Source organism: Tachypleus tridentatus, chromosome 7 (genome assembly GCF_004210375.1).
Source record: "Tachypleus tridentatus isolate NWPU-2018 chromosome 7, ASM421037v1, whole genome shotgun sequence".
Taxonomy (NCBI): Eukaryota; Metazoa; Arthropoda; class Merostomata; order Xiphosura; family Limulidae; genus Tachypleus; species Tachypleus tridentatus.
The window spans coordinates 161,634,402-161,649,299 of NC_134831.1; the positions used below are offsets into that span (position 1 = coordinate 161,634,402).

General features: G+C 35.3%; 1 protein-coding gene across 1 annotated transcript in view; it reads right to left on the reverse strand.

Annotated features, from left to right (window-relative positions):
* The window catches only part of LOC143257058 (uncharacterized), a 55,430-nt gene that overhangs the window by 27,411 nt on the left and 13,121 nt on the right, over positions 1 to 14,898 (reverse strand). The window contains exons 2-3 of the mRNA XM_076515180.1: positions 9,121 to 9,192; positions 3,871 to 4,143 (exon numbers count right to left, since the gene is read on the reverse strand). Of these exons, the coding sequence (XP_076371295.1) occupies positions 3,871 to 4,143; positions 9,121 to 9,192 (345 nt within the window). The remainder of the gene's footprint in view (positions 1 to 3,870; positions 4,144 to 9,120; positions 9,193 to 14,898) is intronic.

Here is a 14,898-nt window from a genome sequence, read left to right on the forward strand (position 1 = left end):
CTGGAGCAAAAGGAAGAGTATTTTATCACGTGAAGACGCGTGATTTGGTTTGATTTATTTCGAATTTCGCACAAAGCTACACGAGAACTATCTGTCCCTAATTTAGTAGTGATAGACCAGAGGGAAGCTAGTCAACACCATCCACCGCCAACTCTTGAACTACTCCTTTACTAGGGAATATTAGGACCGACTCTACCATTATGACGCCTCAATAGCTGAAAGTGTGAGCATGTTTGGTGACTAGATTCGACCCATAACTCGCAAAGTGTAAATCTTATGCCACAATCATGAAATTTTGAAGAAGTGTGCGTTAATTCTTCTAATATTCTTACGTTTAGTTTGATCTTCTAAATACTATTACGTTTTCCGTAAATTTGTACCATGAAATGTTAACGTTATCAAACTTTTCTTTGCTTAAGGCTTCCACGACATTAACCAACTTGATTAAGGGTCACCCACGTGACTAAATGTGCAAATCGATTAATGTCTTGAAAAAAAATATAAATCAAATCAGCTAAACATGCCAGAGTCATTTGAAAGGATCATATTTGCATGTGATATTACCACCATATCACGGCCTTTCAAGATTTCCCGCCTCCCAGTGTGGATGAGTTCGAAGTGACCCCTTTAAATGTTATTGTCCTTAATTCCAGTTTTACGCAGGAGATTTCACTTCTAAACAGATGTGTATGATAAAAATTATATAAACATTACATGTTACCAAAGATATTCTCTCTTGACCGTAGAAATACTGATGGAATCCACATTCCACCAAGTTTCTAAACTATTTATGTTTCAACCAGTTTATGTGTTCACGGCATGAGCGCCCGCAGAAAGGAGCGTTCATTTACCCTCCTGACATTTCACTAAAAGAACTGTAGATATTATAATATAATCTTAACAATGTAGTCGAACTAAATAGTTTTACAATTGTTTATTAAAACTGTACATTTGTGTTTATGTTTAAGCACGCGCAACACACATTCCTTTAGTCTGTTGACTTACACTGAGAAAGCTGTTTTGCCCTCTCCTTACCCCCAAAAATAGTTGTGTGGGCGCCCATGGTTCACAAGTGTGTCAGATACGAGGCCGCTAACAGTATATTAATTACAAGCGGTTCAGTTACAGGGCCACTAATAATATATTAATTACAAGCGTGTTAGTTAAAGGGCCACTAGCAGTATCGTACTCAGAAGCATATTAGTTACAGGGCCACTAACAATATATTAATCACAAACGTGTCAGTTACAGGGCTACTAACAATATATTAGCCACAAGTTTGTGACTTGCCGTAATTTGTACACATGAAATATAATCTAATAGTGGTTTTCCCTTTTTAAATGTTAATATAAAAATAGATAATAAACAAAATTACCACCAGTAGAGAAAGGAAAACCCCATTGTTACCACGACGTCACAGATAAAATCGAAACGCCAACTATCACAGAAAATTACCTTCTACTTCACCTATGTAAATCTTTCAACATAACTTTGTATGCAAAATGAAGACGTACTTATTTAATTGAACTTGTTAACTAATATAGCACATTACCTAGCAGTTTAAACCCAAACATCATAGGTAGTGCTTGTATAAGACTTCTAAACAGCGGGAAATATTATTTTAACTCTAACCTTTCATCTACCAACAACACAGGACAAGGCAAATTTGTTTCATTCCCTTTCGTGCCAAAAATTACTCATAAAATCAGTAAACATTTTAATAATTTAGCATTGATACAAAAACTGTATCCAAACCTTTACATAAAATTAACATCTTATTAACTGACACTAAAGAATCCATATTAAAGGTACAAAAACAAGGTATATAAACTATTCCATATAAAAATGGAAAGTTTAACAACTACAAAACCCATCACAGTGAAGGACCTCTTACAAAACCGTGATAATGGCTCTAATCAGTCGTATTTGACGAGGTCTATTCACTGTTCCTACGCTTAATCAGGCTCGACCTTCACCTATATCCTGTCACATGCTAACATCAATTCCATCACATTTAAAGCGTGTTTTTGTCTTTGTTACTACATATAAATTCTGTATTCCTTACTACAGATTATACCTGAAGAATATATAAGATATATCAACGTTTTGTCGAAACATGAAGCATGTTCCATCATCAATAAAACTTTTCCGTTATAAATCATTGTTTGCGTATTTGTTATCATACTTCACGATTCTTTTATGAAGCTTTACCATAAATTCGCCAAACTAAAAGGCTTAACTGTCCATCTACTAATTATTTAAAAAGTTAGTCCTAACTCTTCATTGATATTATACGCGCGAACACTGACATAAACATGATTTCAGATTTTTTACATAAATCACAACTGGTTGCTTTTTATTATATATGCATAATTTGAAACTACATATTCTACTATATTCATTACCTATATAAAATGTCACATTTTTTTTTACTAAAAGGGAAAACCAAAAAGTAAAGAAAATAATTTCATAAAAAGTACAAACCTCAACGTTAACTGAAACTATAATACCTTTAATGACACCGTTAAAGTCGTTCTACAAAAACCTGTAGTCTGTTCACACCAGTTTGAAGCTATAAACGTTAAATATCTTTATCGTGTTGACATCTAAGCAGACGCGAGTCTATTCTGAATCGTATTAAAAAACAAAAGAAATATACCATATCTCGTTTCATACCATACTTCATTTATTCTTATTATCCGTTCGTACGCCTGCGGAATAGGGGATTAGAGAGCGTTATGAAGACAATATTCCCTATGTAGGGACATAAAAAGGTGATAATGAACAGTCTCCAAACAAGTTTCATGATGCAGAAGCACAATCACCACAAAGACATTTGTTGTCACACAAATAATTTCAGAACAACTGACACGATAAATTAAAGATGTCGGCTTCCGTTCTCCAAATAAAAGGCTTAACGTGCAACTATATTAAATAATCTAAGGCTGTTTAATTTGTTGAGATGACTTTAATGTTGGTTTTTGTTTTATTTAACGGAAAACCATACTCTTAGTGCTCTCGGCTAAAAACACCCAACTCGCCCTAAAATAATTTAACAAAGAACTTGTATTAGGCATGAATTATGATAACTTCATGCAAAAATCACGAAACATATCACACAGGAAATATTCCATTTAATTTAAAAATTATTAAACAAATGCTAAGTAACAAAACTTGAAAGAGGGTTCAAAACCACGAGTTTTCCCTATATATCCTGGTTTTCACTTTGTTTTGTTGTGACCTTAAATTTGACCAGTGCAGCAACAAACAGCAAATTTACGCTAGCACTGTTTTTTAAAGCTTGGTGAAATACCATATATATAGCGTCGTTTATTACGCATGTCCAACAGAATACGGTTTACTAAAATAAAGGTAAAACCAAAAGAAACACTACTCATTATAACCAATACACAACATAAACACTACTCATTGTAACCAAAACATCAACAGAAACACTACTCATTGTAACCAAAACATCAACATAAACACTACTCATTGTAACCAAAACATCAATAGAAACACTACTCATTGTAACCAAAACATCAATAGAAACACTACTCATTATAACCAAGAGACCAATAGAAACACTATTCATTGTAACCAAGAGACCAATAGAAACACTATTCATTGTAACCAAGAGACCAATAGAAACACTATTCATTGTAACCAAGAGACCAATAGAAACACTATTCATTGTAATCAATACACAACAGAAACATTACTCATTATGACCAATAAATCAATAGAAACACTACTCATTATGACCAATACACAAACAGAAACACTATTTATCATAACGAATAGACCAACAGAAACACTACTAATTATAACCAATACACCAATACAAACATTAACCATTATAAGCAATACCTGATAGGCAGATTTTCCTGTGGTAGCTTCCAGCTAAATGTGGTTTTAGATGTGACCTGATAGCCGTGTGGTCTTTTCTGGTTAGTATGCAAGTGTGGTTAGTGTAATCCAAGAAATAGGCCTTACAATCTTCACTGTCGTAACACAATCTGTAGCACTGGCTTGGATCGGTCTTAGCTAAAAGTATGTAGTCATCAGAACTCGTGTAGACACTAAGTGGTAGCATGACAGACGGGGTTCGAATGAAGGTGGTACCTTCTGGCACACATCCAACTGAAAGGAAAAAAAAAACTTATTAAGATCAATATTAAACACATTTAAGTACTTGATCTCTTTAGACATTTCCTGAATATTAAACACATTTAAGTACTAGAGTGTGCAGCTTTTTCGAAAACTTAGTGAATTTCTTCAGAGGTGAAGGACTAATCAACATTCCATACCTAAACTTTATTAAGTATGGCAAACTAAGGGTGGATTTGAGCTCCACAGTTGGTATATGGTCGTACGAAGTCTTGAACTCTCCAATTTGGGAAAGTTTCTTATCTCTAGAAACTAAATTCCTGTTACTTTCTTTCTTAGTTTGTTCTAGTCTTAAATCGCAGGAGTCTTCCTCCGTTTTGCAAACCTTCTGGCAGTGTTTTAGGTTTTATATTTCCCAAGCCCTGGAGTGGCTTGCGAGACAACCAGGAGCACCCACAAACGTTTGTTTCCCTTCAGCTTCGCTCGCGGAATTGAAGTTTTTTTCTAATCGGGAAGAATATTGGTCTTACTTGAGGGTATGACAGATACTGGCTGAGGAAGATATGAAAGAACGTTAAAATTAAAAGCGGAAGTTGTGAGATAGAATGGGAATATTGGTTTGTTTTGAATTTCGCGCAAAGCTACACGAGGACTATCTGCACTATCCGTCCCTAATTTAGCAGTGTAAGACTAAAGGGAAGGCAACTAGTCATCACCACCCACCGCCAACTCTTGGCTACTCTTTTACCAGCGAATAGTGAGATTTACCGTAACATTATAATGCCCCCACGGCTGAAAGGGCGAGTATGTTTGGTGTGACGGGGATTCAAACCCGTGACCCTCAGATTAAGAGTCGAGTACCTTAACCACCTGGCCATGCCGGGGCCAGGATGGAAAGAAGAGAATGGAAGGAAAGCTGGCTTAAAGGACGGTCACGTGGGCCATGGAAGGTTGTGGTGAAGTATCGAGTTCCTGGGTTAACAAATCAAACACAATAAACTGATTGATTGAAATAGGATTTTAGACTTAATGTTAGTTAAACTATTGTTGTTGTTTTTTACCTTGGTTGTGACTTTAACTTTGAGTGACTTTAATTGTAACTTTAAATGACTTTAGATGAGATTAAAGGTTTTCAGGGCCGGGATCAGAGAATTCAACGGTTCAAGACGATAATTTTGCTGGGTGGGGAGGGAGTACCCGAGAAAACCCACTTTCACGGCCTGGGCGATCAGTGGTTACTTCTGGATAAGGTCCGCCTCCACTTTCAGGATAGAAAAGTCGAGAGGTAGACTATCGATTATTACCTGCGACGTGGACATTGGATTAGTGGCAGTGGGCTTAATAAAGAAAAGTACAGCTAGAGATGTCTGGACGGCTAATATGACGGTTAATAAGAAAAGTACAGCTAGAGATGTCTGGACGGCTAATATGACGGCTAATAAGAAAAGTACAGCTAGAGATGTCTGGACAGCTAACATGACTGAATAAACACGTAAAACAAAACAAAAATCAAAAACAAATCGTGGCAGGGATTTAGTTTTTAATGAAGCATCTCACATTTTCCTAAACTGGGGTGTTCAAGGACAGTATTATCCCCCTTCGCCCCGCGCACGGAGATGTTAAATTTGATTAATAAGATCGGGGGTTAATGATAATTTTAGTGATTGTTGGTATTTGACAATAGAAATTTTTAGCGGACAGAGACAAGACCAGGTGGCTAGGACGACATTGGAGAAAATTAGCAAGTCAACAGTGATGGTACAAAGTATGCAAACGCAAACTAACGTGACAGGGGTTTAGTTTAGAGAGAGAGAAATCTGAAGAATTCTCTCTCCAACTGGGGTGTTCAGGAACATTGTAGTTCCTCTTCGTCCCCTTACGTGAGAAATTGTTAAAATTTCCATGGGGGTTTTCCTTTACTTTTATTTTGATATTTTTAAGGTGGAGTGAGGTATTTGTGAGTGAGAGGAAAGACGGGAGAACTGGACGAGAGCGGCATAAATGAAGTGAGCCAGACCTTTGCCCGAGGACGGAGTACACTGGCGGCTGGCGAGTTGATTTAAAATTTATTACAAAGTATGTGGTAATCCGTTTCTGGTTAAATATCAATAGAGAATGAATTTGTATGGTGTTTTGATATGTCTTTAGCTTATATAATAATCTTACATTTAAGTGCGAATTTCGAACGCACGCACCATTGATTTCACTAATTTTATTCTTGTGAAGTATTATGAGAGATAAGTCCAATATATCCTTCAACGTAAAACTCATCACCGAGTTGTACCGGTTTCGGATAATTCTGGTTTAAAATTAGTGTATTGGTAAAAGTCATTTCAAAATAACATACTTACTAGGACCCCGAAAGTGTTTCAAGAATTAAGAGTAACAAATATTTTTATTTCTTGCTTTTCTAGTTCATATGCCATGCTGTGTTGTATCCTTTTCGTGATTCGAGGTATGCGTAGACTTTACTGACAGTACAAACTGCAACGTTAGAGGTCCTTTATGTGATACCACTTTAGTGTCTACTGACTGACTGACAGACATCACACTACTGTATGATGATGTGAGTAGTTAAAACAGGCGACTTTTCCAGGCAGTTTTAGGCCACCTTTAGGGGAAATACCGTATTTTACGCCTTGTAAGACATTATATTGTGGAAGACGCACCCTAATTTTGGAAAGAAAATTCTAAAAAAAAATATTTTGATTCAGCAACCAACACCTTGATGCAGACTTGACTTTTTTTAACTTACTGAGTAAATACTGTTAAATACATAATATTCTTCACAGTATATCGACAATATTAATTAAATTGAAAATATTTTATGCTACTGAAAAATACTTGTAATTGGTAAGTAATGAGATTACGATTTGTATATGTGTGTGTGTGTTTTCTTATGGCAAAGCCACATCAGGCTATCTGCTGAGTCCACCGAGAGGAATCGAACCCCTGATTGTAGCTTGTAAAGCCGTAGACTTACCGCTGTACCAGCGGGTGACCGATCTGTACGAGAGGCCGTTTTGAGTACACTCTATGCTAACCTCTTGCCTTAACCCATCACATTTGTCTTCGAAGACGCATGGGAATTTTTAAAGAAAAAAGTGCGTCTTACAAGGCGTAAAATACGGTAATATACACTCGATCGGCAGTTTTATTCTTTCGATTTGTCCTTGTACAGGGTTACTTGTGACATAACTCGGTGACAAGTGTTAAATCGAATGACAAACTGTGTTTTATACTTACTTCTTTAGAAAATAGACAATGGGTTTGTTGTGGCAAACATTATCATATAGCGTTCTTTGGAGAGTAATTAATAGTCTCATTGTGATGTCATGTTCAAGTACAAACGAACGAATCATGCTCCCCAACCGAGCCGATATACATCGTAAGTAAGAGTGGTGTATCATAAAAAACACAAAACATATATATTGTGTCTCATCAGTAGTGACGAGTAACACGCAGTGTCCAGCTGATTTACCACTGTACGTTCTTTTCGTTCTGGAAACACGTAATGGGACAGTAAAGAAAGATGTGTTATTTAATATTAAACAGGTCCCCATCATTTTTTTATTTGTGCAGCAACGTTTGACATCTAGCGCATATGAAAAAATAAAATCAATTGTTTGTCATTTTAATACAAACCCTTCTCACACTAAAATAAATTATACGCATGTCATAGTTTGAATACTTTAGAGAATATTGCAATGAACGATTTGTTGAGAAAAGAAGCAAAAATTTCCTCAGAGCATATTTAACGTGAAGGTAAAAACCCGACAGAGTTATTACTATAGTTGGTGTTTGTTTATTTTTGTCTTTTTTAATTACGTATTTTCAACTGAAATATAAACAAAATAAACGACTAGCTTCACAGAAATACTTTCAATTTGTTTTTCGGTGTGTAATCCAACATTTTAGCAGACGATGAACTGAGAAACTTTTGAAAAAATAGAAAAGGCATCTCAACTTTCTCTGGTTTGTGATCAGCTCTGGGGAGCGAGATGACCCAAGTACCCACCGTAATAATCCTGGCCCAGATGTTGGTAGTTCTTTATCATCGAGTTTATAGATATGTACAGAACCTACATGGCATTCGTAAGAAATACCTTGACAGTTGCAAACTATTTTCTCAAGTGAATATGATGAAACGGTTTTTTAACTCAGTGAATCAGTAAATACTGAGTGTCCGGGGAAAGGGGGGGGTTAGTGAAGACTGCGAGGACTTGGAATGGGTTCAAAGGATCAGTTAATACTACTGGGATTTGGGAATGAATTTAGAGGATCAGTGAAGACTGCGAAGATTTGGTTGCATCGCGCTAAAGCAGACTAGGTAAACTACCTTCAAATACATGATTGATGTCTTAATGAGGAGAAGACATGAGAAAAATAAAAATCAAGTAATAGTAATTGTGAATATATTACATTGCAACTTATTTTATTTATCATTATTGTGAATATATTACATTGCAACTTATTTTAATTATCATTATTGTGAATATATTACATTGCAACTTATTTTAATTATCATTATTGTGAATATATTACATTGCAACTTATTTTAATTATCATTATAATTTAACATTTAAAAATATTCTTGATGCTAGGTGATGATAAAAGACAAATAAAATAAACTTTTTTGAACTTAGTCTTGCCTAGAACAAAGATTATTGGGTAGTTGCCTTCCAACCTATCCAATAAGAACAGTCTGCCCCAGGGTTTCATCTCTTCTGCTACGATGTTGACTGAGGAAATACTTCCGAGGACAACAGGAGCACTTTATCTAAACTTGATTAATACTTGCTATTGTCTATGATGCCAAGACGTGAGAATGTATGGCAAACAAGTATATATACCCCTAAATTATTCGATCGACATAATTAAACAATTGTTTTAAAATGAAACGGGAAAAATTCCACCATTTAACTAGTATTTATTACCTCGGTAATTTATTACTATTTTATTTCTGTTTATCTCAATATTTACGTGAAGCTAAGTACTGTCAATACTTACAAGGGTAAACAAAGTCCCACGTGTTATTCCATACAAAGAACACTATCAAAACGTCTCTCCACAAAGATGAACCTGAAACAAAACAAAAAATCATTTCAACTTACACCCAGAACAGCGACTATGTCTGAGTTATTCTCCGTAAAATGACAAAATACTGTAAATCAGATGCTTCTTATTAAATTAGTATTAATCAGGGCTCTAAAGACTTTAAATTAGGCATGTTACAAAATTGTCAGATCTTCCTTTTGTGCTACTTTGTGTCACTCTCCAGAAGGCCTTACGTTCACTACCAAAATAGATAAGCAGATTAAGCGTATTTCTACCAAAAACTTATCTAAAATACAACACCAGTGCAGTAGAAGTGAGATGGCGAAGCAAAAAAAATATTGGATTTAACGAAACAGCATCGACAACAACAACATAAAAGAGGTATATATCGCAAAAAATGTCTAATTCATCATCATATTTTTAGGAGAGACAAAGTCTCTTTTAATATTCCTTTGGGAAACTTATCTTTATCAAAACACAATCCTGTTCATTGGTGTATTAGTGGCTAACACCAAGTAGAAGAATCAAACAGCTCTTAATTACGGTAACAAATCAACTAGAAACATTGATCCAAAGAACACTATTACCAACAGCCTTACTGAAATTACAGATTTAAATGTACTCAAACTTGAATTTTCATAGATAATAAATATTATTAATAAAACCTGTACTAGAGCATCGAACTTGTAGATCCATTTATGATATCTTATATCTGATTATCAAGGTTTCAAAAGCTAGAAATAAGCGACTTTATAGTACTAAATTCGTTATTTTGCTTTAACTAACACTTAACGTTTACTCCTACAGCTTGTTCGAGGCACCGCATGGCCAGGTGATTGAGGCACTCGAATCATAATCTGAGAGTCGCGGGTTCGAATCTCCGTAACAATAAATATGCTTGCCCTTTCAGCGATTAAAGCGTTATAGTGTAACGGTCAATCCTATTATTCGTTGGTAAAAGAGTAGCCCAACAGTTGGCGGTGGGTGGTCTTACACTGATAAATTATGGACGGTTAGCACAGAAAGCCTTCGTGTAACTTTGCGCGAAATTAAAAAAAACAACAACAATTCTTTAAGGGCGTTCCAGAAAAACACAAACCGTATCGCTTCTAAATTAAATAAAAATAACAAATCTGATCTTATAAGGTCGTTTATTACTGATATTAAAAATGTTTGTTATACACCAATATGCACTACAGAAATTAGATAACGGGTTTAAGATTTTCTTAACAGAGCAGAATAAATTTATCCAAGTAAGTTCACTCTCGAAAAACTAACTAAAAACTAAGCAAATTACCTGGATTTACATATCAGCACCGTTAATCAAACTTCCAAGTTCAGGGTTTTCAATATAATGGACAGTTTCAACTTTGAAAGTTATAAACTTTGCATTTCCAAATACGTTATGTTACCGTGCTTACTTATTAAGTACAAGTTAATTTGTTCTACAGTACAAAGTTTATAAACTGAGACTCACTTAACGAAGATTTTCCGATTGCATTTTAAACACTATATTCATTCAGTTTTGTGCGAAAATTCTAAAATCTTTTACAGGACTCCCGACGGTGGCTTAGTAATAAGATCGTGAGCTTATTGACACTAAAAATCGGGTTTCGATACTCACGATGGGCAGACAAAGATGGCCAATTGTGTAGCTTTGTTCTTAAGAGGCCCGGCATGGCCAGGTGGGTTAAGGCGTTCGACTCGTAATTCGAGGGTCGCGGGTTCGAATCTCCGTCGCACCAAACATGCTCGCTCTTTCAGCCGTGGGAGCGTTATAATACGACGGTCAATCCCTCTATTCGTTAGTAAAAGAGTAGCCCAAGAGTTGGCGGTGGGTGATGATGACTAGCTGTCTTCCCTCGAATCTTTCACTACTAAGTTAGGGAAGGGTAGCGCAGATAGCCCTCGTCTAGCTTTGCGCGAAATTCAAAAACAAACGAACTTAAGAAGAAACAAAATCAGGAAAAGCATTTATTGTTTTCAATGTTTTATAAAATGTCACGACCTGTTCCAAACCTTCACGTCTACTCTTCCTATAAATTGATTAAGGTCATACTGAAACGATTTAGTTTATTGATTACCATTAATGTTACCTCCCGTTTGTTTAGACTCTTTATTACTACATGTAGTTAATACTGACTCATAAAAGTTGTTCCATATATAATAAAATGTTACGACTTGGGTTAGGTGTGGTTGGAATACTATTACCACACACTCTTTCAGTTTTTAAAAATCTCTAATGAACTATAATATATAAATAATTGTTTTGTTTGTTTTTGAATTTCGCACAAAGCTACTCGAAGGCTATCTGTGCTAGCCGTCCCTAATTTAGCAATGTAAGACTAGAGGAAAGACAGCTAGTCATCACCACCCACCGCCAACTCTTGGGCTACTCTTTTACCAACGAATAGTGGGATTGACCGTCACATTATAACGCCCCAACGGCTGGGAGAACGAGCATGTTTGGCGCGACGCGGGCGCGAACCCGCGACCTCGGATTACGAGTCGCACGCCTTATGCGCTTCGCTATGCCGGGTCCCTATATAAATAAAGTAGTTATCTCTCTCTCTTATGGTTATTTGGGTATCGATGTTTATATACCCTGGAGGACCAGGTTACGTCGACCTCTTCCTCCTCCTTTTTTATTGGTTTTAGCAGCTTTCAAGTGTATTTATGTATTTTACACGAGAGCCAGAGTAACCCGCACGTACTCAGGCCCCTATCAGGGTAATGTCCATGAACTATCTACACATACATTTGGTGCAAATATATCAATTCTCTTAATAGCTCCATAACAAGTTGCACTATCACTAGATAGGCATTAACCATAAAACATTTACATAAATCCCTTTCAACATTGACTAGTTAATCTCTAGCTAATGTGGAGTCTAGCTTATAGGTGGCCTTTTTCTTATATTTTGATAATATATATTTACTGGGGAAAGGTGTTTAGGTCTATCCTCATCATGTACACAGTATCTGTCTAGTTCGCTTACTAGTTCGTTTTTCTGTAATTTTTTCAAAATAATTTATTGTACTATGTAGGAGTCTATCTACTATTGTTTCTATGTGTGCGTATTTATGCATGAATTCTGATGTGGTAGTTCTGGGTACTTTATAAGTTCTTGTAAGAAGTGTATTTTGTATTGTTTGTAATTTGGCTTGTAATAGTTTTTTTATTTACATTTATCCATGCAGGGGCTGCATAGTAAACTACGCGTCTGATGTATTTATATATATATATTTATGATATTATCTGTCGTTGCTCCACTATTTTTACCAGTTAGACTCCTAGCATAGTTTGTTCTTCGCCAAATTTTTGTTTTAATGTTATTTATGTGGTTTATCCATGTTAATTTAGAGTCGAATGTTAGTCCTAAGAATTTTTCAGATGTAGCAGACTGAAGGAATGCTACATTCATATAGATCTCTGGTTGTGTTTGTGTGTTTAGTTAACTTTGTGAATACTACTAGTGTTTATTTTGATTCTGTATTTTTACAATATTCACTTATTCTGTTTAATTATGGTTGTATATATGTGGCTACTATTGTTGGTGTTGGTGCACTCTTCCAGACTGCCACATCATCAGCGAACTGAGGAGTATCCATGATTTGTGATTGAAGTACACTAGAAGTTTTTCATTGAACTCAATGGAACACAATTGTTTCACGCTGTCTGAAATCTCACTAAAATAACATGAAAAATATAAGAAAAATTTGCTTCGTAAATTATAAGATGGCGACAATAAAATGTACACTGTGACCGGCTAAGTTAACTAAACCTAGTATTTGATAACGTTAATTCTTACTGCTAATGGTTGTTTTTTAGTGTAAAATCAGATAATACTATGTAACAAAATTTTTACTTTTTCTTGTTCCTGGGCAGAAAGTGTCATTTCTCAATTGCTAAAGTAAATGGAAAAGACCTATTTTTCTCTTCAAACTTTGCTTTTGTGACTTGAGAGCGTATATCGAAAACATGACAGAAAACTGTATTTGGGGGCTGATACGTGAAAGTGATTTACATTACAGTCGGAAATCTCGAAAAATTACTCACTTCTAAACATTTTTCTTCATTTTTGTTTTACGTTAGTATAAATACATGTAAATCTTGATTCATATCTTGTTTTCTTCAGACCTCATGTAAATGAAAATGTGCAAATTTGCCCGTTTTTACATAGAAAATAGGTTAATTTCTAAATTTCATTATCCAGGCCACAAAAGCAAAGTTTGAAGAGAATAATGGCCATTTTCTGTTCATTTACAACATAAACAATTAAGAAATAATACATACTATCCAGGAACAAATTTTGTGTTACCTAGGTAATCAGTTGCCGACGTATTTTGTAATTCTTTAGAAATACGTTTGTGAATTGTTGGACCTCGTAATTTCTGCTCATTGCTCCTAATTTCACGAGATTATAGTTGATTTATATTTAGGCTTAACTCGGCTTACACTGTTAGTACTGTTTCTATCACAGTTTAGGTTTCGCTTATTGCTTTGTCTCGTTTTTTTGCACAGATATTCTTATAGATGGATTCATTGCCTAAGTAGCGTTTAGGAAGAGGTCAAGTGGCTCAAACAAGGGTATGGCTAAGTTTGTCACGGAAGTGTCTGGGCTTTTGTATGTAACGACTAGACCTGTTCAATCACGTTCTAAGACAGTTATATAAGTCGTGAACAAATATTGTTGAGTTTAATAACCCGAAGGTTATAATTGTAAAGATTTACGGTTCATATTTCTGGACACTATTTCTACAGGAGAGGACTAGAATGTTTCGAGTACAAATCAATCGTGATGAGACTTGAATGGTTTAAGAGGGACTGTAATTAGAAACTAATGTTCATGTACAAGAAGTAGGGCCTACAGTAGTTAACATATGTTCAAATTTAGTATCCAAGAGCAAATTACGTGCAACGCATACAATCAGGAAATGTTACATAAAGAAACACCTTATGTGTATCACTCAGTTTAATATTGTACGACGTGCTCGAGTCAGGCCCTGTATTAGAAAACAGTTTATGAATAACATAAATGGCGCGAGTGCGGAAGTTCGACTAGTGTATTAGAGATTTGACATTTCCCATAATTAAAGTAGTTTATTTTGAACTTTAAAAAGCCATTACTTCCCTATTCCATCTTCTTTAACTAGTATCGTAACGGCAATCCTGAGGATTAAATCTTAAAAGACACTATTATAACTTAACAGTATACTAGAAGTATAAAATGTTAAAGATTAATGATTAATTCAAGGTTTTCATAAACCTTGATTATAATCTGTAATAAACCCAGGATATTTGATAAGCGATATGCGCAAATCTGAATTTAGAAATGTTTTATCGATGAAGATACAATGCATTTGTAACAAAACAAACATGGATTAACTTCCTAACTTTGTTATAGATAATGCATGTCGAAACTGTTTTCTTACAAATCAGTACATTTTAAATGTCTGGTAGATATACAAAAGCGCCCTCTATACCCTTTACTTCACATAATTACTAACTCTTTGTTTTTATTAAACTGGGTAAGAAAGTTAAGTAACAGTAAAAAAGGTGATTATTTATTTTATCCTGAAATAAACCAACGGAAAGGGGAATATGTTACACAAACAAACGTACACAAAAGTGGCTCAGGGATAACCTTCAAGGCTTATACGTTAAGATCCATGTTTCGATCCCTGCGGTGGAAACGAGCATACAGCTGAAACATAAATAAACACTTA